The sequence below is a fragment of the Spermophilus citellus genome (assembly GCF_964194105.1).
Source record: "Spermophilus citellus genome assembly, chromosome: 15".
Classification (NCBI taxonomy): domain Eukaryota; kingdom Metazoa; phylum Chordata; class Mammalia; order Rodentia; family Sciuridae; genus Spermophilus; species Spermophilus citellus.
In genome coordinates, this window is record NC_138195.1 from 69,082,533 (window position 1) to 69,107,610 (window position 25,078).

The 25,078-nt window shown below is 47.5% G+C and overlaps 1 protein-coding gene across 1 annotated transcript; it reads left to right on the top strand.

The window, feature by feature from the left end:
* Positions 1-240: 240 nt before the first annotated feature.
* Positions 241-2,792, top strand: NKX2-3 (NK2 homeobox 3; the record flags this gene model as incomplete). The annotated part of the gene is made up of 2 exons (XM_081268800.1): positions 241-586; positions 2,056-2,792. 2 exons carry the CDS (start codon positions 241-243, stop codon positions 2,790-2,792), a joined length of 1,083 nt encoding a protein of 360 aa, XP_081124926.1.
* Positions 2,793-25,078: the final 22,286 nt, after the last annotated feature.

Consider the following 25,078-nt stretch of genomic DNA (forward strand, 5'->3'; position numbering starts at 1 on the left):
CAAGGCCCTCGGACAGAGGCTTCTCAGCCCCGGCCCCAGTCCCTGCAGTGGCTGTAACAAAACCCAGACCCCCAGATCCCGGCCAATGGAGGCGATTTAGACTGGAGCCGGACCGCGTCTGTCAAAAACCCGACTGGGCAGCAACCGCAGAGTCCAGAAGGAGAGCGGGAGTCGTCGCGCTGCCTCCCCGCCCCCGCCGGGATTTATTGAGTATTTGGACTGGACAATTAAGTGGCCCTGATGATGTTACCAAGCCCGGTCACCTCCACCCCTTTCTCAGTCAAAGACATTTTGAATCTGGAGCAGCAGCACTTACACGGGGCGCACTTGCAGACAGACTTGGAGCACCACTTCCACTCCGTGCCCTGTATGCTGGCCGCAGCTGAGGGAACGCAATTTTCTGACGGAGGGGAGGAGGACGAGGAAGAAGAAAGGGAGAAACTGTCCTATTTGAACTCACTAGCCACAGCCGACGGCCAGGGGGATTCGGGTCTCTGTCACCAGGGCTATGTCCACTCGGTCCTTCGAGACTCGTGCAGCGGGCCCAAGGAACATGAAGAGGAGGTCGTGAGAGATCGGAACCAAAGTGAGTAGAGGGGGAAAAGAAACGCACCGGCACACCTGAAGCAATGGCACAGCGCCCACAATCAGCCCACAAACCTTACCAGGCAGGTTACGCGCCCCTTTAACCTTTGGCTGGGGTCACGCCTGGGTCCTGGTTAACAGCAGCTCAATAAAGTGCAGATGGGGGGGGGGGAGAGCGCTCTGGCTGGGGAGGAAGAAGGACTTGGTGGCCCTGACAATTACTCCCCCAGATGGGGGCAGAAACGATGCAGCCCCTAGGGATGGGAAAGTGGTTATTGCTGCCCTGATGTTGATAAGCAACACAGGCTTAACTGTTGAGTCCCAACATCTAGAAATATTTTTTATCTCCTCCCACCCCTGACCCCCATCCCAAAGGCTCTTCTCAAAAAAAAAAAAAAAAAAAAATGGAGCCTAACCTAGTTTTTCACTTTCCCTCCAACATGAATCCTCTGAGGCCAGGTGTCCACCCTTCTCCAAAAAGACAGAACAAGCAGGTTGTGTCTCGAGTGTCCTAAGGGTGCAGGAACTTTGGTAGAGACCACCTAGGTGGTTTTCTGACTTCTCTGCTTGAAGATCAACGATCTCACGGCTGCAGAGAGGAGGGGATAGTCCTAGAGTTCATGGGAATACAGTTCATTCCGTGTGATCTGTAGCTCTCACACCCCTGGGGCCCCAGCGAACATTTGCTTTGTGTCTCAGACTGCAAGCCCAATAGAGAACACACCGAACTTAGTGTCAGATCTAGCCGTTCATATCTAACCAGAAGAGAATTAGGAGGGGTGATCAGATAACTGAACAAAAGCTCCCAAAGAATTGTTTCCGAGGGGACAGAGTTAAAGAATCTCTTTCTCCAAAAGGAAGTTTGATGTGGCTGAGGCCATGGCCTGTGCTCTGACAGCTCACCCTAGCCTAAAATAGACATGAAACTGTCTAAAATCAGTTAATCAAACTTCTTTTTCTCTCTAAGGTAACACACAACACACATTTGCATGAGTCTTTTATAAGCAAAGAACTGTCCCTGAGCAATGCATTTCCCAAAAGAAAGATTTTCGCGCAACCCATGCACATGGGTCACCTAATACCAGCATGTCTCACACCTTCAGCTATGCATGGTGTTGTGGAAGGCAAACGAGTTTGCAAATACTGTATTATTTGTAGCTTTCATTCTGAAAATAGTCATTAGCATGTTGAGTCGCACACTTAATACAGGGTAATCTCTTCTTTTGCTGATGCTCAAGTTTTAATAAATGCGCACTAACTACTCTATCCCATCAAAAGTGCCTTGGCCCGCAGAGGGTGTTCTTTGGGTACTCGGGTTGTCGCCTCAGTGTGTCATGGCACCAGGAGCCACAAACTTTCTAAAAAGTCCAGGCATTTACTACCATATGCTCCGAGCTGCCACCAAATAAGGGGAAGCCCGGGAGAGACCAGGAATAGCTAATGGATGCTGTTGTTTTGCTTCTCTCGCAGAAAACTGTCAGCTAAAGAAGCCTCTAGAGACAACCGGAGACTGTAAGGCGGCGGAGGAGAGCGAGAGGCCAAAACCACGCAGCCGCCGGAAGCCCCGAGTCCTCTTCTCACAAGCCCAAGTCTTTGAGCTAGAACGCAGGTTCAAGCAGCAGAGGTACCTGTCGGCGCCCGAGCGCGAGCACCTCGCCAGCAGCCTGAAGCTTACGTCCACGCAGGTGAAAATCTGGTTCCAGAATCGCAGGTACAAGTGCAAGAGACAGCGGCAGGACAAGTCTCTGGAGCTGGGAGCACATGCACCGCCGCAGCCGCCGCGCCGTGTGGCGGTACCGGTGCTGGTGCGGGATGGCAAACCGTGCGTCACGCCCAGCGCTCCGGCCTACGGTGCACCGTACAGTGTGGGCGCTGGCGCTTACTCGTACAACAGCTTCCCTGCGTACGGCTATGGGAACTCCGCCGCCGCCGCGGCCGCCGCCGCAGCAGCAGCGGCCGCCGCTGCCGCGGCCTACAGCGGCAGCTATGGCTGTGCCTACCCCACAGGCGGCAGTGGCGGTGGGGGGGCTTCTGCTGCGGCCACCACCATGCAACCCGCCTGTAGCGCGACCGGAGGCGGCCCCTTCATGAACGTGAGCAACCTGGGAGGCTTCGGCGGCGGTGGCGGCTCACAGCCATTGCACCAGGGTGCTACAGCCGGGACCGCGTGTGCACAGGGTACCTTACAGGGCATACGGGCCTGGTAAGGACCAGTCGGATCACGCGGCTGGCGCCTACCGCAGCCTGGAGCCGCGGGAACGCAGCGCGAGAAAGGCCAGACCCAAGGGCCAGGTCCCCTCGTTAAAATATATATGTATACATATGTCTCGCTCCCCAGGGCTCAGAATCGCAGCCCACTCGAGGCCTGGGGATGGCGACTCAGGGGCAAGGAGGATGCCCGAGTCCGGTTACCAAAACCGTTTTTCGAGTCAGAAACTCCCTGCCTGGGCGCCAGGGAGGAATCTAACCCCTACCCTGGCCCCGAGGGGAGTGCAGGAGGCTGGGACTCTGGCTGCCGTTTGTTCTCCCTAAAACAAGAAGGGTTTCTCTCCCTCCATCTTCCTGTGGCCTCCGCAAAGCGTTGGCGGGGAACCCGGACCTAAAAGAAAAAACAGAAAGGCATGAAAGAGAAAAATGGGGATCGTGGCTTGAGAAATATCAGGCTTTACCGACCCTCTGCCCCCTTTGCGGGGCTCAGAGCTCCACACTACAGTGGATTTTCGTTTTCCAACTGCCTCCCCTCCATAGCGGAGACTTTGGCCCAGATCTCCAGAGATTGTCAGGGGACTCAGGACTCCGCGAAGAAAACCAGCCAAGTGAGATCAAAAGTTGGGGGAGGGGACGCTGAGCTAATCCAGGACTTGGTGGCCCATTGGAGATGTTACCAGGTTTCCTTTCTGTTTCGTATTCTGTATTCAGCACATATTATTTTTATATATAACTATATCCACACGCCGTGTACACACCCGCTGCCATACACTACAGGAGTCAATAAACAAGGTGCAATACTTATAAACTATTGGCCAGCTACAGACTCTTTAGCCAAAAAAATGTGGGGAGGGATCTCTTAAACCGGGAGGGAAGGGAAGGAAAAGGTGGTAAAGAAAAGCAGTACCCTGGGCAATGGGAGGCCTGATCTCTCCCGAGCCAGGCCCCAGGCTGCAAGTTTCTCTTCACGGCTTTGTTCATTAATTTATCTTTACTGTTGTGGCTAGGACCCGCCACAGACTCAGAGCCTTTTGAGGTCCCTGCTTTGTATTGCCCCCAGTTTTACCCACATGCTTGAAATAACTGTCTGGACCTTCCTCTCCTCGGTCAAGGTTTATACTGCCCCACCTCGAGGGTCGCCAGGAACGAGGAAACCTCGACTCCAGGCCCAGCCGCAGGCGGCGCGAAGGCGGCTCCTTCCTTGGCCGCCGCCAGGGCTTCCAGCGCGCCCGGGGGCGCTGCACTGCGCCCCGCCGAGGCCGATCTCTCCCCCTCGGCCGCCCTCCCTTCTCCCCCGGCGGCCGCTGCTTTATGCGGCTCCTTGTCACTTGCGGAGAATGCCTGTGCGAGGCCTGTGCTGCCACACGGCCGATTGTGAGCGTGCCAAGGCGGGTGAATGGGGAGGCCTCAGAGCGCCGCGCCATTGTGGGGCCGGGCCTCGCTGAAAGGCGGCTCCGGGCCGGGAAGGTGCGGAAAGAATGGCTTTTTATTGGAGTCCCGAACAAAAGGTGTGGTAGGAAGGCGAGGTCCCCTGCGCGAACAAAAACCCCAGCGCGTCGGATTGACGTCCCCCCCGAGCTCCCCATTGCTTCTCAGAGCGGGGGCTTTGTGCAGCAGTCTGCTCAACAGAGGGACAGAGAAATGCGTGGGGGTTTTGTTCCCCATTTTTTGTGCGCTGGGGGAAGGGGCGGCAAGGGGACGGGGGCTGGGCGGGCAGCAGGGAGGGGCGCGCTGATTAGGCAGCGCCGGCCAGGGCGCGGAGACTTTCAGCGGGAGTCGGCGGCTTGAATGCAGGGTCATTATTGCTACAAGTTTAGCAATTTCGCCCTTACAGGAGGGGGTGGGGGCTGCTGGCTGCTGCGGGGCCGCCCGGCTGGGGAGCTGGAGAGACGCGAGGAGCTGGAAGAAAAAGGAGGAGGGGAGGGAGGGAGGCCGGGAGGCAGGCTAGGGAGCCCTGCGAAACCCTCTGACCGCCCAGGATGCGACTTGGACAAGTCCAAAAGAGCCTAGCGGGAGACTGCCGAAGCGGTGTTTGGGGGGCGAAGACCCTCCCTTCCCTCTTCTCTCCAGCGGCAGAAAGACCTCGGAGCTGGGCGTGAGTTAGTGCACCAGACTGCCTGTCCCACAGCTCCTCGAGGCCAGTTTTCCTCCTCCCTCACTCCGCGCTGGAGCTGGGACAGAGCCTCCCACTATCCTACCCCAAGATATCCCAAACCCCCCTCTTCCAAAGCTCCCTCTCCTGGAGTCATCTTCCCAAGGGTTGCTTAGTCTAAGCGTTAGGGAGGCTCTTCATTGCCTCTGGCTGCGAAAGTCATTCATCCATCAATTCACTGAATGGTATATACTGGGCACATATTTCTTTGTACTGTTCTGGATGCTGGGAATGGTGGAGAGTGGGGGAAAATAGTGTTTCTAGATTCATGGAACTTGTTTTCAGGTGTGTGGGGTGGGGTGTGACAACTAAATAAGTGTAAAAATCTAGATACACTTTAAAAAGGAAATTGAACCAAATGCTGAGAGCTGAGGACCCTTGAGAGTAGGTAGATGGTCAGGGAAAGCCTGTTGAAAAGATGACATTTAAGTTCTACCTGAATGACAAAAAGGAAGCCAATCTAAAACAGCTTTCTTTCTGTCTCCATGTTTGTGCACAACTTTCCCTGGTCTGGAATGTCCTCTACCTTCATCTTTCTGATGAACTCCTGCTCCTGCTTCAAAACCCAGCTTTTTTCCTGAACCACCCAAGTAGAGGAAATTGCTCCTTCATTTGGACCACTGGAGCCTTAGGTATTTTCCAATATCATGACATAATGTAGTACAAAGATTTATTTGTCTCTTTCCCTCCATGTAAAGTCATGGAGGACCTGGCTGGCATCTGTTCCCTCTGGGACAGATATCACAGTAGGAGCTCATGGAGCTAAGCGGGTTGGGGGATTCCTTCCAGGCTCCTTCAATTGTTCCCTTCAGTGGTTTTCCAGAGCCTTTTAGGTGGCTCCAGTGGTGTGGAACTGGGCACCAGCTTATGAGGGAGATGCTGAACAGGACTCTTGGCAACTATCCTAATCTCAGAACCAGGTCCACAAGATGAAATAGCTTCTCCTCCCTTCCCACAGATGTTACACTTCACCCTACAGCTCAAAATCTAGGAAAAGAAGCTGAATAAGACCTTGGTTAAGACCTTGATACCAGGACACACAGTTTGGAGTTTGGGGAGAACTTGGAGATAGGATCTGGGACCCAACTGGGCTTCTTCTACATTCACTAGGTGCTGAGAATAGGAGGTCAGCAATACCCAGCCATATGATTCCCAAGGCCAAATTTCAGTGCCTTAACTATAGGAGCAGAAGTCTCTGACAACCCTAGGTTTTTGTAAATAAGCAAGTACTTTTTCCTCCAACCCAGTCCTGTATCCTGCGGGGCCTTGGCCTCTCAGTGCTCCCAGCATCGGACCCTCACCTTCCCTGCCCAGTTTCCTCCTGGCTCACATTAGTTCTTCCTTCATTCTGCATCCTCTCCTGTTCTGGAAGAAGCGTGTGACCCTCATAGAGGAAACACAGCTGGTTCTGTGGACTGGCTTCCTTGTGGTTTGCGTGTCTTAAGATACTTAAAGCCAGCCTGGACCAGCCCCCTCCCTGTTCTCTACCCTGCTCTGGAGCCTGCAGTTTCTGGGTATAAATAGCTCCCATCACTTTGTCCAAGAATTTCCGCACTGGTCAATGCTGGGGTTCCAGGGCCAGGAACATTATAGAGTGGAAACCTTTAACCAGCACAGCTCTATCTTCCCTGAGCTCCCTCCCTAGGCACCCCCTCCCAAGTCCAAACTGCTTTTTCATGGGACTGTCCTTTGAGCTGACAAGAATCAAGCAGTCCTTCTAAAATTCCATGAGATTTAGAGCAAGTAAAGTAAGTCACTTTTCTGGGCTCTGCTTTCTGAGCTTTAAGGCAGAGGGGAAGGGTGAAGTCTATGATTTCAGAGGTCACCTCTGGCTCAAGCCCTCCTTCCTTCTCAGATTAAGCTGACTTGTGTCATACCAGCTCAGGAGGTGGGCAGGCTGGACTGGTGGGAGAGATGGAATAGGTTCCAGATCGCAAGAGGTGTTTTTTTTTTTTTTTTTTTTTTCCTTAAGAGACTGATTTTGAGAGGTTAGGAACTGCCTCCATTCTAATCTCAACACCACCACCGGCTGCAGCAGTATGTGCCTGGAGTAATTTAGGAGCATTCTGAATATTAGTTTCCTCCTCTATAAAATGGGTATCCTTCTAAGTGCATCTCAGGATTTTTAAAAACCTACAATAAAACGCACAGATATTAAATGTACAATTTATCAAATGTTTAGGTATATAAATACTCATGTGCCAATTACTTTGGCTTTGAAAAAATTAATGAGATGATCCATATACAAGCTTAGGCAGTCTAGTACTCATCAGGCGGGCTGGCGCTGTGTGTACGTTGAGAACCAAGTCCGCGTGATGCCGTGGAGCAGTGGGCCAATCCTAAGGATTCAGAACCCCAACACTGCAGAGATGCTCATGATAGAGACCCAACAGTGTCACACTGGCAGAACTGAGCTAGCGGCATCCAGCGTGATGGCCTGCAGGTCCAGGAACACTTAGCAGAGGCTTGGACCTTGACTATTCTTCAGGAATTCGACTGAAGGGAAAGGTGAAAGGATTTGCTGGCGGGGCCATGAATCCCCGCTAGCCCATAACTGCAGCGAGCAAAGGATCAGGAGGGAAACCAGACCCAGAAAGGGTTTCTCCAGGACCTGCACCGCGGGTTGATCTGGGGCCGCGCATCACCTCCAGGGTGGGGTCGGGTGGGCGGGGGCTTCCCTGGAGAAATGCGCGTGCGGGAGGCGGGGTGGTTCAAGGTTTCATTCCTCCTCCTCCTCCGCTGTAAAGGGTCAGGGGCCCAGAGGGGATTTTCCGGGCGCCTTCTCCCAACTCCTGGGGGCCGAGCTGTCGGTGAGTCGGTAAATCGACAAAGTTCAGTGACCAGCCACAGCCTGGCTCCGAGAGCAGCCGAAGGACCCTCGCGACCTCCAGGGGTGCGCAGGTGCCGCCGGACGCGCGGCTCAGGCGCCATGCAACGCCTCCCAGGCAGGCCCCAGGCGGCCAAAGCCGGCTGGGCAAGGAGCGCACCAGCTAGCCCCGGGAGAGCCTGACCCTTTGCTGGCGTGAGCGCCCGAACTGGAAGAGCCAGCCGTCCTGGCCATCCCAACCTGGGCGCTGAGCCAGACCCAGCACTGCGCGGAGGTAGGACATCCGGGATGCGGTTTGGTGCCTCCACCGGGTCTCTGTAGGAAGTTTGGGGGAGCCAGCACTGATCTCAAAAGCACATTTGGTATGTTGAAATAGCAAATTTCAACTCCTTCTCTCCGTCCCCCCAAACTGGACTGTAGGTTGCAAGAGATTAATAATAGCAATGTTTTCTTAAGGAGCGCCTAAATAATTTTTCTGAAGTATGCAGTACACCTAGAAAAGCATAACAGTACCGGGTCGCTCAGTCTTCACTAACGGAACATTCCCGTGCAACCGACAGCCTGGTGGAGAAAGCGTTATCAACCCCAGTCCACGTTTCTTGATTGTCACTGCTACAGCCCCCACCCCCAGGGTAATCACTGTCCCAGCTTCTAAAACCATGGATTAGTTTTACGCGTTTGAGGAACATTCTATAAATGGAATCATATTGCATGTATTCTTACATGCCTGGCCTCTTTCGTTTGTGAGATTCCTGCATATTGCTGTGTGCAGTTGGATGCAGTTCATTTTCAGTATCCATTGAGTAGTGAAGTCACCATGTGGTACTAATGGTGTGAATGTTTATATGTATAAGCACTCACATACCAATCATTACCTTGGCTTTGAAAAAATGGATGAGATGTGCTGATCCATCCATTCATTACTAGGCCACTTTTATTCATTCTTCTGTTGCTAGACATTGGGATAGTTTGGGCTGTGGTTGGAACATTCTCAGAACATTCTAGAACAACATCTAATAGACTTTTCTGTGATAATGGAAATATTCTGTATTCGTGCGTTCAATATGTTCTCTAGCCACAGTGTGGCTTTTGAGCATTGGAAATGTAACAGGTGTGACGGAAGATTGAATTTTTAATTTTCTAAAATTATAGTTTAATTCTAATTAAATTTATATTTAAAATAGCCACATGTGGTTAGGGTTTCTGTATTGGACAGCACAGTTCTAGTCCATCTTTTGGTGACTGTAAAACACATCTCTATTCAGAATATACCTGGGAATGCAACTGCTATGTCACAGAGTGGGAACCTCAGCTTTGGTAGAGTCCACCATTTCTACAGTTGGTTGTATCAATTTGCACTCCCACTCCCAGTAGCACACGTGGTCTTTAATACTTAATATTTTCATTTTCCTTTCTCTTTCATTTTAGTCATTTTGGTTGTCGTGGAATTAAAAGAGGCTTTCATTCATTCACTTTTATGAATGAAGTTGCCATGTAGCTATAGTAAAGATGGTGGTGTTGGTGGTGGTGGTGGTTGGAGGGTTTCTTGGAAGCTGAGAGACCTTCTACACTTCTAAAGTGTATCCTTTCTACCACCACACCCCTGCAGTCAGGCCTTCACCCATCAGCCTTCTCCTCTAGGAAGGGGATCCAGGGCATCATCAGCTTTCCTAAAGTCAGTGCCCCCTCTTCCTTTACTACTACCTATTGGAATATCTCACCAGAAGAGATAGTGAGATTGCCCACAAGCTGCAGTCGGGCAGAGAAGCCAGGCTTTGTTCTGGCTGCAGTTTCAGTTTAACAATCCTTGGGTACACTACCTCACTGACACATTGGAAAGCAAAGACCTGGGGAGGGAACAGAGGGATGTCCCGCCATGTGTCAGGCTGTGTGTGTTGCTTTATAGATGTCCTCTCCTGTCAGAATGAACATGTGAGTTAAGAATTTCTTGCTTGCACATGTAGTAACTGAGGCTCCAAGAGGGTAAGTTACACCTCCCAACACCCACATCTAGTAAGTAGTAACAATGACCCAGTAGTATTTCTGATTCAATGCCATTGAGAACATGTGTGACATTTTCTATTTCTCTTCATTTTCTGCCTCAGCCCTACAGGAAGAGATCTTGAAATTCTAGATTAAATCAGATGCTCTCTACTAAGCCTGCCTTTGGATGGACTTAGACTGATCGTTGACTAATTGTGTGTTGATAATTAAGCAGATGAATTTGTTACATTGCAATACCAGTGGAATTCACTTTGTACAACACATGAATTCTTGGAAAGTTTTGAGCAAAGAGCTTTTCACTTGGGGATAGAGAGGAAAACTGAGTATATTTTAAGCTTATTACTGGAATTTGTCACTAAAAGTGTCCCAAAGTGAATTATTTTGTGACGTGAAGGATCCCTTTGAAATATGAATAAGTCAGCATCTTCCTTATCATTTTTGGTGATGGAGACCACCTCTGTTCATGATCTCCACTAATTTTCGGTGTTTCTTCATCTCTGGTCACTTGGCGAGGCTCTCACAGAGGGACCTCAAGAGTCAAATAGATTATCAGATGACATGACCATTATGATTGCTTCCAACCCTGAGATTACTTAAATTTGTTACATGCCTATAGATTCAGTGAAGTTCAGTAAGAAATCACCAAAATCCAACTCTTCTCTGATGCCAGATTATGTCTACAGCTTTCTAGACAAGAAACTGTCCCACAGTAGTTTCCCCTTCCTAAGCCATATTCCAGTTTTCTGAGAAGGCTGAGGCCAACTGGGAGACTGCCTCAAGGTCCTCATTCTCCTCAATTTATTTTATTTTGGGTGGTTGAGATCAAACCCAGGCCTTTGCACATGCTAGGTGAAGGTTCTACCACTGGACTGTACCCCAAGCTCTCATTTTATGTCCTTGTTCCTCAACTTCAAAGGAATATTTCCATTCTCTCTCAAAGTTACACCTACCCTTAAAGTCTAGATAGAATTTCTTTACTACTTCCAGGAATAATGCTTCTAATTTTGAATTTGAGACCCATCCTGTAATTCAGTATTTTCTACCTGTATACTATCACCCTTGAACATGTAACAATATCTCCATTATCTTCTCTTAACATTGGTGCTTCTTCCTCAGGTATCTTTCCTCCCCTTTTCTGTTGGATTATAGGATTTATATGCTCATTAACTCTCCCCTTTCTCTAAGCCTTACAAGGCTCACCCCCCAAGTGATGAATATTGATGCCCAGTTGGAAGGTGCCTTTATGGTCATGTGGTTGAACTCTCTCCCCAGTGCCTGGGTGCCCTCTGCAGTATCCTTGGGAAGTTAGTATCCTACCACTCTCTTTAATTGTCTGAGCCTTTGATATCAGCCTTAGTCAAGTTTCCCATTTTTTTTCAGGGGTGGGGTACTAGGGATTGAACTCAGGAGCACTTGACCACTGAGCCACATCCCCAGCCCTATTTTATATTTTATTTAGAGACAGGGTCTCACTGAGTTGCTTAGTGCCTTGCTTTTGCTGAAGCTGGGTTTGAACTTGCAATCCTCCTTCCTCAGCCTCCCAGCCACTGGGATCACAGGTGTGTGCCACCATACCTGGCTTCTTCATTACTTCTTTCCAATGTTTGGCATAATGACTTTTTTTTCTGGAAAGTTGTATCACAAGTTTGACACCTTGTATTTTCCTGACCGTTTTCTTTCTCAAAGTGTTGTTACTCCTTCTCCTTCAGCCCCTCTAACTAGAACTCTCCAAGTCTTAGCAGATATTCTGCACCCTTCTTGTCCTAAAGCTTGTCATTGCACAGTGTCAGCTATCATTTTTACACTAAGAGTCCCTTTGTCTACAGCTTTGGCCTTGGTCCCCCTCTGTTGTCCTACTTCTGCATTCTCATGGGATAATCCTACACATACATACTATTGTTATCTTGAGGCCATCACCGTCCCCAAACTGCTCACATCTCAACTTCTGCCAATGGCCTGGCCTTTCCTTGTTCTGTTCCCTTTGTCTGAAGCTAATCAGTCAACAAATATTTTCCTCCAGAGTCTCCCTGCCCCTTGAGCAGAAAGAGTGGGAGAACTAAAGTTGGCAGAGACCCTAATACCTGTCAAGCCCTGGGGCTCTGCATAGCCTGATCCATTGCATGCTAGACCCACCTGAAAAGTAAGTGCCATTATTCACATGTTATGGATTAAGAAATCAAAATGTGAGAACATGAACACTTTGTGAATGACATCCCGCCCTGAAATGACAGCATCCAGGGTTCAAATCCAGGTCTCTCTGATTCTGAAGTCTAAGCACTTGTTCCCTTGACTTGGCTATGTCACTCATAAGCCCCAGCCTCACACAGGCACCAGATTCATTTTCTCCAAATGTAGATATGTTTGAATTTGGCACTGGGGTTGAACCCAGAGGCACTGAACCATTGGGCTACATCTCCAGCCCTTTTTATTTTTTAATTTTGAGACAGGGTCTCACTAAATTGCTGGGGCTAGTTTTGAACTTGCAATCCTCCTGCCTCAGACTCTCAAATCACTGGGATTACAAGTGTGTGCCACTGTACCTGGCCCCAAATGCATCTTACTTAAAGGCATTTATATTTTCTCAGCCGTACTGTGGTCCTCACCCAAGACCAAATATCCATTAAGACCATTAGTGAACCTCTATTTCCTTGCCTCATAATCAAATTTCTCTCTCTCTCTCTCTCTCTCCTTTATTTTTGATGATTTACATAGTCTCTTTAATGCTCCTTTACCTTCACATCGTCACCTGCCATGCTCATTCCTGGAGGAGCCTCTCAGCTCTTTCTAGTCAAATTCCTCCTAACAGCTAAGCATGGTGGCACCTGCCTGTAATACCAGTTACTGGGAGACTGAGGCAGGATGATTTAAAATTTGAGACCAGCCTCAGCAACTTAGTGAGACCCTGTCTCAAAACAAAAGGGGCTAGGAATGTAGGTGAGTGGTAGAACGCTTGCCTAGCATGTGTGAAGTCCTAGGTTCAATCCCCAGGAACCAAACAACACACCCACCCACCCCTACACACCTCCTCCTGATTTTAAGTCTATTCCTTCCAATTATGAAGTCTTTTCCAGCCATCACAGTCCACAGCAATCCTGTGTTCTCTGAATATAGATGAATATATTAATCCAAATAGTTTTGTTTATTATCTTATATTTCTATCCTTAGTTAGGAAATAAACTTCTTGAGGGTTAGGCTCTTGCTTTATGCTTCCTTTGTCATACAGAGATGAATATAAGTGAAATAATTTAGGATTAAAAGCTTTAGAAAAAAATCAAGTGCAATGTAAATATCAGTATAATATAATGTTAACAAAGTACATAAATAATAAAGTATGTCAGTCTTAATATTACTAACGTGTTAAGCATTGGCAGAACTTTTTGTCTTGGTTGGGATTAGGTACAGGTTCAGCCAACACAGAAACTGGAGGGACAGGAAAAGAATACAGGCGAGGGTTCCTCCTCCTCCTATTTACTCCTCCTCCGTGCCCTCGGCGCCCTCAGACTGAACATATGAAAAGAGAGGCACCTTAGTACAGGGCCCTGCACCTTCTGGATGTTCGATTTGTGTTGAGGGAAGAATGAGAAGAACTGGAGGTAGGACCTGGAGCAGAGGTTGACCTTGTCCCACATTTCCAATTCCTTTGGGGTTCTCTTCCTTCTCACCTTTGGAATGAGAGAGTGTCAGAGATGGAGGAACCAGGCCAACCTTCCTTTAAAGATGAGGAAATGACCTGAGAGAGAAGAACATCTGTCCCTGGGTCACCTGGCCTTAGAGTCCTGTTTCTTCACAAGTTCAATCCAGTGTTTCCCCCACTGCATTTCACTACCTTCCTTTTTTTTCCCTCCAAATTTCTGTCCCTGTACCTACCCCAGCCCATCTTCCTCTCTGGAAAGTTCCCTCTCCCACATCCCCTCTCCCAGCTCTGTATTCCACACGCCCCCAGTTTGTGTTTAATGTTGTACACAGTGCTGATGGGAATGTAAGCAAAAAATACCCTTGAGGTTGTGAACATCCACATTTTAATAACATGTGACTATTTTTGGAAGGAACACAACCTCCACCAGGAATTTACCATTCAGGATCTCTTTCAGGGGCTACCTCCAGGACTCAAATACTCTCTCAGAATTTCCCTCTATCTAGAAACTGTGGGGTTCTTATAATAATAAACGATAGTCCAACTGCTTAAAATGCCAGGAAGTATACGAGGCATCCTAGAAGGCTTACAGCAACTCTACAACAACCCCAAATCATAGTAGTTTCATGTTATAATTGGGAAAACTGAGGATCAGAAAGGTGAAGCAACCTGCTCAAGGTCACCCAGCTAGTATCAGAACAGGCAATTGAACTGATCTATTTGCTTTCTCCACAAAACTCTGTTGGTCACTTCAATGGGATGCCCATTTCCTCCTCAATAGCTGCTCTTGGTGTTGTCTCAGCTAAAAACTGCTCCCATATGTTGGTTCCATCAATAGTCCCCTCTGTTTAGGATCCCAAAGTTCTCAGAGGCAGTGCCCTGCCTGCGCCCTCTGGTGGTCATAAGGGATGCTCGGCTTTTCAAGGCACTGTCTCTGAGGACCTGTCAGCACCCTCTGGTGTTAGCCAGGGACCTGAGGCCAGTCTCTCCTGGGCCTTCTTGAGGAAGGTCCTAGATTCTCTGGGTTCCCACTTCTGCTAGTCCTTTAAGGAAGACCCACCCATGCCTGACAGTGACCAAAGTCGGATAAGGAAGGAACTTGGCAACAGCCCCAAATTCCCATCTGAGGAGTCAGCAAGGGTATCTCTCTGTGTAGCTAAGGTCTATTCTTAACTCCCAAGTCCTCTGTGGACATGCACCTAAGCCTAGCATTGTGATCAGTTCTAGAATTTATTTTGTCGGACCTTGAATAGTGCCCTCATTTGAAAACAGAATGGAAATCCTGCCTCATCCTCCCTATTGGGGTATGATGAGGATCAAGCTAGAGGGAAAATACGGAGCGGGTGTGAGGGTTAAGGAGGTTCGCCCTCCTCTTCCATTGCTGTCTTGGGGAAACAGAGCCCGTGTGCATATCCAGCCTCCAGAGCTGTCCACAAGATCACAGTCTTCCCTCAGATAAACAAACCAACAGCTCTGATGGGCCCCTGGCTCATATAGGACTCCTGGTACCTTTGGGAAATTAGAAAACAGCATCACTTCCCCCAAATGGACACAGCTTTTGCCAGGTGCTTGGCTTTGTGGGTAGATATGAGTTTCTTTGGGGCAAAGCCTCTTATTCGTGAACAATGCAAACGACTGAACATGGTGGTTTTGGTGTCACATACATCTATAAATTCTTCTCTCAGTTCCCTAACACGGCCCTAAATGGGTTTGCTGGTCACATTGACATGACACTAAACAAACATTGTTTTAGGAATAACTGAGCAATAAGTAGGTGGTTTGACTCTCTTTAGGGGGAGGAAAAGTTCAGTCTTCTGACTGGGTTTGCTTGATGTTTTCTTAGTCATGGGGAAAATATTGTTCTTGTCACTGGTTCTGTGGCCTAAAGAAGAGTTTCTCTCTTAACCGACCATAATTCCTCGTCACCGAGATAAGTGACTTATAGATGAAGATGTGGGCTGTGGACGGCGATGGATTCGAGGCCTGAGGATGAGTGAGAACACCACCACCCAGGAAAGACGGCAGCCCTGGTGAGGGCCAAGGCCTCTGGGGAATGCTAGACTCTATTTTCTTCCCTCCCCTACAGTCATCTCTCTCTTCTTCCACTTCTCTCTTTCCTCCCCTTTGTGACTCGTCCCCCATCTCTTCTGTCTCTTTCCTCTCTGCCACCTTCTCTAAATATCTACATTCCTCTTAAAGCCTCTTCATGTAGTTAGGCATGGTGGCACACACCTGTAATGCCAGTGACTCTGGAGGCTGAGACAGGAGGATCGAAAGTGCAAGGCCAGTCTCAGCAACTTAGCAAGGCCCTATCTCAAAAATAAAAGTAAATAAATAAAAAGGACTGGCCATGTAGCCCAGTGGTAAAGCGCCCACGGGTTCTCTATTTATCCACTAACTTACTTATCACAGATGGAATTAAAGAATATTCAACAGTTTATAAATTGTATAAATTATGTTTTAAAAGTTGGACAACCTGACTAAGTCATAATTCTCTCATAAAAATGGCAGGTATGTTAAATATCTTTTATTTATATATAAGTCACAAGCACTTTGTTTCTGAACATCAATGATTTTTTTTTTGTACTGGGAATTAAACCCAGGGGTGCTTAACCACTGAGCCACATCCCTAGCCCTTTTATTTTGTATTTTGACACAGGGTCTTATTAAGTTGCTTAGGGTGTCGGTATGTTGCTGGCTTTGAACTTGTGATCCTCCTGCCTCAGCCTCCCAAGCTGCTGGGATTGTTGGCATGCAACACCACGCCTGGCTAATGATTTTTGGTAGAGAAATGCTCCTCACCATGTTTTGTATGATACAAAGGAAGGCAGGGAAGCTAACAGGAAGGCACTCATCTAATTGGTATCCAAGGAAGATACCTAGGATGCCAGCAGCAGGACAGTTTTAGGGTGATTGTGGGGACATGTACATGGAGTACTGCATACAAGGCATACATTAAGGGCGTCTGAGTGGCAGGCCACTCCCTTCATGTTAGGCAAGTGAGCAGCAGGCCGCTTACCCCGTAGGCACAGCCCTAGGTGTGAGGCCATGTGTTGCAGTCCCAGTGCTTGCTCCACGGCCCACTCCTCGATTGGTCGCTGGAAGAGCAGTTAGCAAAAATTGCACTGGTGACTGCCTGTAATCAGCTTAGCTACTGCCTGAGTGTGTGTGTGTGTGTGTGTGTGTGTGTATGCACTAACTGTGCAATAAAATCAGACCTGCTTCCTGCTTGGTCTCCGGAGATCTTGGTTAGCAACTCCGCAGCCACACTCTCCTCTACCCTGTTCCGTGAACCTCCTCGCTGGACGAGTGAGAGCCCATGCAGGTGATGCAAGGTTGGATCTGGGCTCTTCCTCCATCCTACCCTAGACAGAGTGGAAGCCCAGAGGAGTAACCTGATTTCTCCACTCACCCAGCCAAGGCACAGTAAAACCTTCAGAAGAACCTATTGGCTTCATGTAACAAAATACACAACATGGGCTATGTTATGCTCTCCTCTGTAGGAGCTAACAGAGCTGGACTCCTCAGTCAGACCCAGTCACCACTTAAGGGCAATTTATGACCTCTGGGGAGAAAGTAGGTCATTTAACTCACACTCATTTACCAGGTGGACAAAATCAGATTCAATCCTAAAGTCTATAGATTATATGTCAAATTCACATCCACACACCATCAGTCACTCTAATGGAGGGTCAGGGATATGCACGTCCATACAGAGGAGGGTCTGCTTTCCTTTTAACTCTCACGGATGCCCAGGGTCTTGCTCACTGAAGCACCTGACAGCAGCTCTCCACAAGTACATAGTCCCGTTACTGTGTGCCCTCCCATGCCCACAAAGGACCTTCTCCCTCAATAAGCCATGTGATTCCTCTTCCCGGGGAAGGCGTAGATCTGCAGTTAGCAGGCAGTCTTCCTCAGTGGCTTTGAGTTTATTTATTGAGTTCCGGATTCCCAAAGCACTTTGGTTGTTCTTTTTTTTTTTTTTTTTTTTTTAAGAGAGAGTGAGAGAGGAGAAAGAGAGAGAGAGAGAGAGAGAGAGAGAGAGAGAGAGAGAATTTTTAATATTTATTTTTTTTTAGTTCTCGGCGGACACAACATCTTTGTTGGTATGTGGTGCTGAGGATCGAACCCGGGCCGCACGCATGCCAGGCGAGCGCGCTACCGCTTGAGCCACATCCCCAGCCCTTGGTTGTTCTTGTAGTTGTTCAATGGCACCTGTCCATTTTTGTTCAGTTGCAAAAAAATATTTATGGGGTATTTATGATAGCCAAGAACTGTGCTGGGCACTGGGGATACCCATGCAGTAAGCCAGGCTCCCTGCACTCCAGGGGGTTAGAATGTCACTGGGAATCAAGAAGGGGGTTCAGGACAGAGTCACAAAGAATATTTCCTTCCCTCTGGAATGGGAAGAGGTGACCTGTGGGTTGACAGGGTGCTGTTGGCCCGAAGGATGGGTCAGGACAGACTCCTGGGAGGAGGTAACATTTGAGCTAGATTTTGAGGAATAGGAAGGAGTATGCACAGACTAGTGAAGAGAAGAAAACTAGTTCTATAAGAGGAAAGGTAGGATGCTGGCAGGAGAGAAAGCAGAGGAGGGAGCTCAGGCAGGTTGTGCTCACTTGCTGGGCCAGTGCTGTTTTCTATGTGGACACCATTTCTGTGTTGAGGAGAAGCAAGTAGAGATGCACAGGTTTTGTGCTTACTCTAGGAACAATTTCCTTTGACTTTAAAACATACATTAAAGAGACATATATATGTGATTTCACTCATATGTGGTCTCTGAAAAAGTCCAGCTCCCAGAGTGGAGAGTGGACTGGTGGTTACTGGAGACCAGGTGAGGGTCTTGGACAGGACAGAGTCACATTGATGTCTGTCGGTCAAAGGACATAAAATAGCAGACAAGAGGTGTAAGTTCTAGAGAGTCTGTTATTCCACAGTATAGTTATTAACAATATATTATGCTCTTTAAAATTGCCAAGAGCTTGGATTTTAAGTGTTCTCACCACAAAAAAGATATGTGAGGTAATGAATTTGTTAACTGGCGTCATTTAGCTATTCCACAATTTATACATGCATGAAAACATCATCCTGTACACCATAAATAGATGCAGTTTTTTTAATATTTATTTTTTAGGTGTAGATGGACACAACACAATGCTTTATTTTTATGTGGTGCTGAGGATCAAACCCAGGTCCCACGCGTGCTAGGCGAGTGCTCTGCCGCTGAGCCACAATCCCAGCCCCAATAGATGCAGTTTTATTTGCCAATTAAAACAATAATTTAAAAAGATCCTTTTGTCAGAATAATAGGGGGGGCTGCCAGGGAGAGTAGCACAGGAGACCTCTATGCTTTCAGCTCGGTTTTCTATCTCTAAAAATTCTAAAAAATAAAATACACTGATTTTTAAGAAAACTTATGTTGGGGTGTTAAGTTATTTATTTATTTTGGGAGAGTAGCCAAAGTTATCTCAGTTGTCCTTGAGAACATGACATCACGGAGGTCAGGATGTGGGACCGCTCTCACTCCCACCTGCATCCCCCTGATCCTTCCCGTGTCTGTGACGGGCACACCATCCCCTGGTTGCAGAGGTCAGACACCTGAGTCACCCTGGATCCCTCTGTCTCCCTCACCCCACATCTTGTCCATCACCCTGTCCTGTAGCTTGTGCTTTCTGTACCCCTGGACTCCACCTCCTTGCCTCCTTCCAGAACAATGGTCTTCTTCAGCTCAGTTTCTTAGAGTCCTCTTAGCTGGACATGCCACTTGTATTAGTGTGCTAGGGCTACCACAGTGAAGTACCGTGGTGGGGTGGCTTGAACAGCAGAAATTTAAATTTTCACAAATCTGGAGTCTGAAAGTCTGAGATCAAGACGTCCACACCATGTCAGCCTCTTCTGAGGCCTCTTGCTTGGGTTGTAGGTGGCCGTCTTCTTACTGTGTCTTGAACCCAGGGGCACTCTACCACTGAGCTACATCCCTAGTTCCACTCACACCTTTAAACAAAAATTAAAAAAAAAATTTAAGTCAGTTCTTCCTAAGTGGCTGAGGCTGGCCTTAAACTTGTGATCCTCCCGCCTTAGCCTCCAAAGTTACTGGCATTGTAGGTGTGCTGGCTTTTTAAAGACTCTCTTTCTCCAAATACCATCCCATTCTGAGGTCCTAGGCATATGGACTTCAACATATGATTTTTTTTCAGGGACATGATCTAGGATATAACTTGACTTGTACTCCTGCATCCCTCTGAACCATTCTTCATGCAGCCAAGTGATCTAATAAGTCAGACCATGTTACCTGCTTAGAAGCCTTCAGTGACTTCTGCATGTGCTTAGAAATCTTTCCCAGGGCCTGCAAGGCATGGTCTGACCCTATCTTCCTCCCCAAACCCTCCATACCTCCCCATCCCTACCACGTTTTTTACTTTCTCCAAACTGTATGAAGCTCTGTTATGCTCTGCCCAGTGCTCACCTGGCTACCTCCTCCTTATTTTTAAGTTCTCAAAAGATTTCTTCCCTGAATGTCTGGTCTTAGGTAGGTACCCCATTTTTCTCCATCCTAGTCCCCAGAGGCAGCTCTTACCTTAATTTGATATTGTATTATGTTTTCTTGATCAGTTCTGTTTGTCTGCCCCACTACAAACTTCCCAAAGGCAGTGATTATGTGTCTTTTGTTCTGTAAGCTTGCTCTGAGAATGAAGTGCTCATCAAATACTTACTGGAGAGACAGAAGGAATGGGGAGCTTGGGCTTTGTTCTATGGGTGATGGACATGTGTGGGAGGATTTCTAGCATGGTCAAGTATGCATTTTATTTTATTTTATTTTATTTTGTAATCATTTTTTAAAAATATTTTATTTACATTTTAGTTTTCAGCAGATACAACATCTTTGTTGGTATGTGGTGCTGAGGATCGAACCCAGGCTGCACCCATGCCAGGCGAGCGTGCTACCGCTTGAGCCACATCCCCAGCCCCTCAAGTATAGATTTTAGAGAGATCACCTTGGCTGCGGTGGAGAGGGGTGGCTGGAGGGACTGATCCTAGATCAGGGATATTGGTGAGGAGGCTATTGCAGGAGTCCAAGTGAGAGATGATTAAGTTGAGCCTGGGTCATAGAAATGGGAAAGGAAAAGAGGTAATCTTTTGGGGGACTGGGGATATAGCTCAGTTGGTAGAGTGTTTGCCTCACAAGTACAAGGCCCTGGGTTCAATCCCCAGCACTGAAAAAAAAAAAAAAAAAAAAAAGAAGTGACCTTTGTAGAATGTGATAGTTGATCAGAATAGGTGAAGGAAAGGTCACACACTAGGGTGGTCCCCAGGTTCCTGGACTAGGTGAGAGGGAGAACAAGTTTATCTTTCATGGAGATTAGAAATACATGAAGCCAAGCAGAAGAGGGGAGAAGGGAGGACAGGTTGATCGGGTGTGTTGGAAGTAAACTAGAGGGACACCTAACACCCCCGCTACTACCAGGCTCCCTTCAAAGGCAGGGACTGTGTTGAAGTTCACATTTAAACTGCCTAGTACCTAGTAGCCCCACCCCCATAGACCCAGTTGGGGACAGTGCACAAGAGCCATTCAGTAATTCACGGCACAATTCACTTGTGGAGACCCTCTCACCTGTCCACAGCCCTGACACCCCAGGAATGCTGGTTCTCTGAATTCCTCATCCTCCAGCCCTGCTCAGCCTGTTCTGCCCCCGTGGGCCCTCACCCTTTGCTTGTCTTCAGCCCTGGCAGAAACAAACAAGCCTAAAATACACCGGCCAACTGTCAAGCGATGAGTGATTAGCCTCCTGGCTCTGAAAGGCTGGAGTGAGGGGCCTTTCAGTGCTAAGTGCAGTAACCCTAGCCTCGGCTCACGGTAACACTAGATGGAGGTGGTCTGGGGCTGGGCGTGGACCAGGCAGCATGCACAGGTCGAGAGGTCCTCAGCCCCATCACGGGAAGAGAGTGCATCTCTCTGCGGTCATTTTATAGTATGAAATTAATGCTCAAATGGAGATAAATTAGATGTGCTGGGATGATGTGAGAGGATAAGTGACTCTGCTAAGGGAAGGATCTCCACAGGGGACAGGTCTGGCTTGATGGCCATACTTGGTCTCTTTTTGCTCCTCACCTACAGTGAGACAGCACATTATAGGAGACCTGCATTTCTTTTTCTCTTTATTTTCTTACTGCCAAGTACCCTACAGCTCTGTGGCTCTGAGATGAGTAACAGTCTCTCTGAACCTCAGTTTCCTCGGGGCAAAGTGAGTCATAGTCCATACCCCAAAGGCCTGTTGTGAGAACTTAAATGAGCAGAAGGATTTAAGGAGTGACTGGTTCATGGGAGGTTTTCTGTAATGTTAGTGGACTCTGGATTTAGATGTTTGGCCCCTATATATTTTTTGTTTAAGTTTTTATTTGGAGGTACCAGAGCCCTGGAGAAGTGCAGTCAGCTCTTGAATGTCTGTAGTTTATGGTGTGACAGTGAGTTGATGTTCATTTAAATTGTGTACCAGGGGAGGTCAGTACCTTAATCAAGGATTAATCACTTCGCCAATCACAGGGTCACAGGATCATTAGAAGGCCTCGGCTGCTTCCCCCCAGCAATTCTTTTTTCTTCTTATCCCTGCCTTGAGGGGCTCAATGATTTCTTCAATCAAAGATGCTACCAATGTAATAGCACTTCAGAGGGCCAGGCCCTAGGAAGTGGTAGTAGACAGGTTTCTGTTGGTATTGATTGTAAGATAACCCCTGGTTGAAAAATATTAAATTGTATATTACAAGCGGGAGAGTCCTGTCCTTTAGACATGGAGAGAGTACACACGGCCTTAGATTTAAAGGTTACACTCAGAGCCCAATGCAGTGTTGTATCAGGGAGAAAGAGGAATGACTGCACAGCTCAGGCAGCCCCTAGACCTCACTGCTGGGCCCTGCAGGGTTGAAGGCCCCAGAGAGAAGTGCTTTAGACACAGAAATGGCAGACAGGGCTGGGCTGTGGTCCATCTTTTGAGCATCTCTGATGTGGCCTCCAGGGACACCTAATGGACAGAGGAGTTATTCTGGGCTACATCAGATTCTAGAGATAAGGCATATGTTGCTTAATTCTTCACAAGGTGGTTACACTTCTGTATAGGACAAAGGGCACAAAGTTATTTTCAAGCATATCTCTGCTTTCCTCTTGTCAGAGAACTCAGGTAAGGAGGTGTGATCTTCCTCCCATAGTCTCACAGTTTCCTCTCCAATATCTGTTACTATGTGCTTCCATTTGGAGAGGGGCTGTGCAGTTCAAAAGCACAGCCCAGGGCCTTGGAAAAGTCCGTTAATCTCTCTGAGCCTCCATATCTTCACCCGTTAAGTGAGAATAGGAATGAAAACAACAGTAATAAAATCCACCCCTGGTGTAATAATAAAATCCACCCCTTGGTGTGGTGCGGAGGAGCCTGGTACAAGGTGTGGTGGCATACGCCTGTAATTCCAGTGACTCAGGAGGATTGCAAGTTCAAAGCCAGCCTCAGCAACTTAGTGAGACCCTGTCTCTAAATAAAATATAAAAAGGGCTTTGGATATTACTCAGTGGCTAAGCACCCCTGGGTTCAATCCATGGTACAAGAAAGAAAGAAGGTGGGAGCAAGCGAGGAGAGAGAGGAAGGAAGGAAGGAAGGGAGGGAGGGAGGGAGGGAGGGAAGGAGGGAAGGAAGGAAGGAATGCAGCTGATGTCACGATGTTTGGCAGTACTGCCAGCATCCAAGTTACCACAGGAAACAGGGTTGAGGAGAGTGTTTTCTAAATTCTCCCCATTCCACCAACTGAGATAAATTACCACTAAGCCTGGGACCTTCTCCACAGTCTACTCTTTGCAGGGGTCTGGGAATTTAGATGTCTTGAATGTTTCAAAGTGCAACCACTAGGGGGCACACTATCATCACTTGAAAGCCTACCTCTTTTTTTCCCAGAGTGTGAATGCAAACCTAAGCATCAGGGAAGCCTCAGGCAGAGGGAATCCCAAGGTCACAAGCTCCAGGTTCCCCATTTATGGGATCTCCTCTTCTTCGTCTCAACTGGCATCAGCTCACCTGTTCTGCTCCAGCAGGGCCTCATTATTTATTCAGCCAAACATTTCCTGAAAGAAACTCTTTTTAATTCCTATTATTTCAAAGTATTGGCCAAGACTGCAGTGAGGAACTCTGATATGTAGGACCCTTTTCCTCACCTTTGCCTAACTCCGAGTGGCTACCCAAGATCAGAGACAAAACTCCCTTGTTTCTCTTTCTTAAGCTACCAAGTTCTCATTTGGTAGACCTAAGACAATTGGCTTAAACTTCAGACTATTTAAATTGGTGGTAATAAGACGATTCAAAAAATCTTTGTTTTTTTTTTTGTTTTTTTTTTGGAGTTGGATGGTGACAATGGTTGATGGCAAAGTGAATGTACTTACCACCACTGAATCCAACACGTGTAGAATTTAAGTGGTATATTTTCATGTTTCGTATATTTTACCATAATAAAGTAAAAGAGAGAGAGAGAGAGAGAGAGAAAGTCTCAAGTGTGACTCCCTGGGTCCCATACTACTGATTGGATAGGTTTGAGATGTAGACCTAAGATTTGCATTTTTAAGCCCCTGGGGTTTGAGGGCAGGTTGTCTTAGAAAAACATCGATCTTCTGTGGTGGGGCTGTTCATGCTTTCCAAAAGCCCTGCTACAGGAGGCTCCTTCACTGGCAGGAGCTTTAAGTATAGACTGCCACTCCCAGCGTGCGACAAGCCCCAGGACCCACCTGTGCTTCAGATTCTTCATTTCTGCAATGGGATCGATCATGCTTTCCACCTAATAGGGTCTTCATGAAAATCGAAGAGGCAGTATATTAAAGTGCTTTGTAAAATGTTAAATTCTTATACCAACAGGCGATTCTAGATTATGACTTTCCTGGACGGTTAGGGTTACCCAAGGGTCTGCTCCCCCCAGACTTCATGCCCTAAGTATATTTCCAGTAATCAGTCAAGTGATTATTCTAATGGAAGAGTCTGCTTTTTAAAATAATTACTTCTGAATATTTTCAATGGCAACTAGCTTAGCAAGGCAAGATTAGGGGTTCCGAAGGTATTTCTGCTTCTGCAAAGAGTTCAGCAGTGAGGATCTTGTCCCACAATGGAGCTATAAAGTTGAGAAGGCTATTGTTGTATGTCTCATAATATTCTCATGGTTTTATTTTAAATTATTCAGATGCATGTTTTAAAAAGAACCCCCTGGGAAAATTCACACTATGCCAACAGAGGAGTAGGGTTTATGTCAGAAGGTAAAGGGGATTTTCATTTTCCTCTCTATTTACTTCTGGGCTGTTTATTGCATACTGTGAGATCCTGTGTTACTTTTGTAACTTAGAAAAGTATTTTTGTGTGTGTGGTTGTTAGTGTAAATATTATATGTGGCTATCTCCTCCCATTCAAAATGGCACCAGCAGTAAAAACTCAGATACTCACCTCAAATAATGTCCTCCTGGAATAATATGGATAATGGTAACTTAGTAACTAGTAATTTGCATAGCATGCTCACATGCATTATCTCATTTAATCCATGGCATGCTTTTGTGAAGCAGGTAGCATCTTATCTACTTTACAGCCCAGAGACTAATGCACAAGAAATGCACATTAGTGTTGTCTAGACTGCATCTTTTTCATTGCCTTATCCCTTG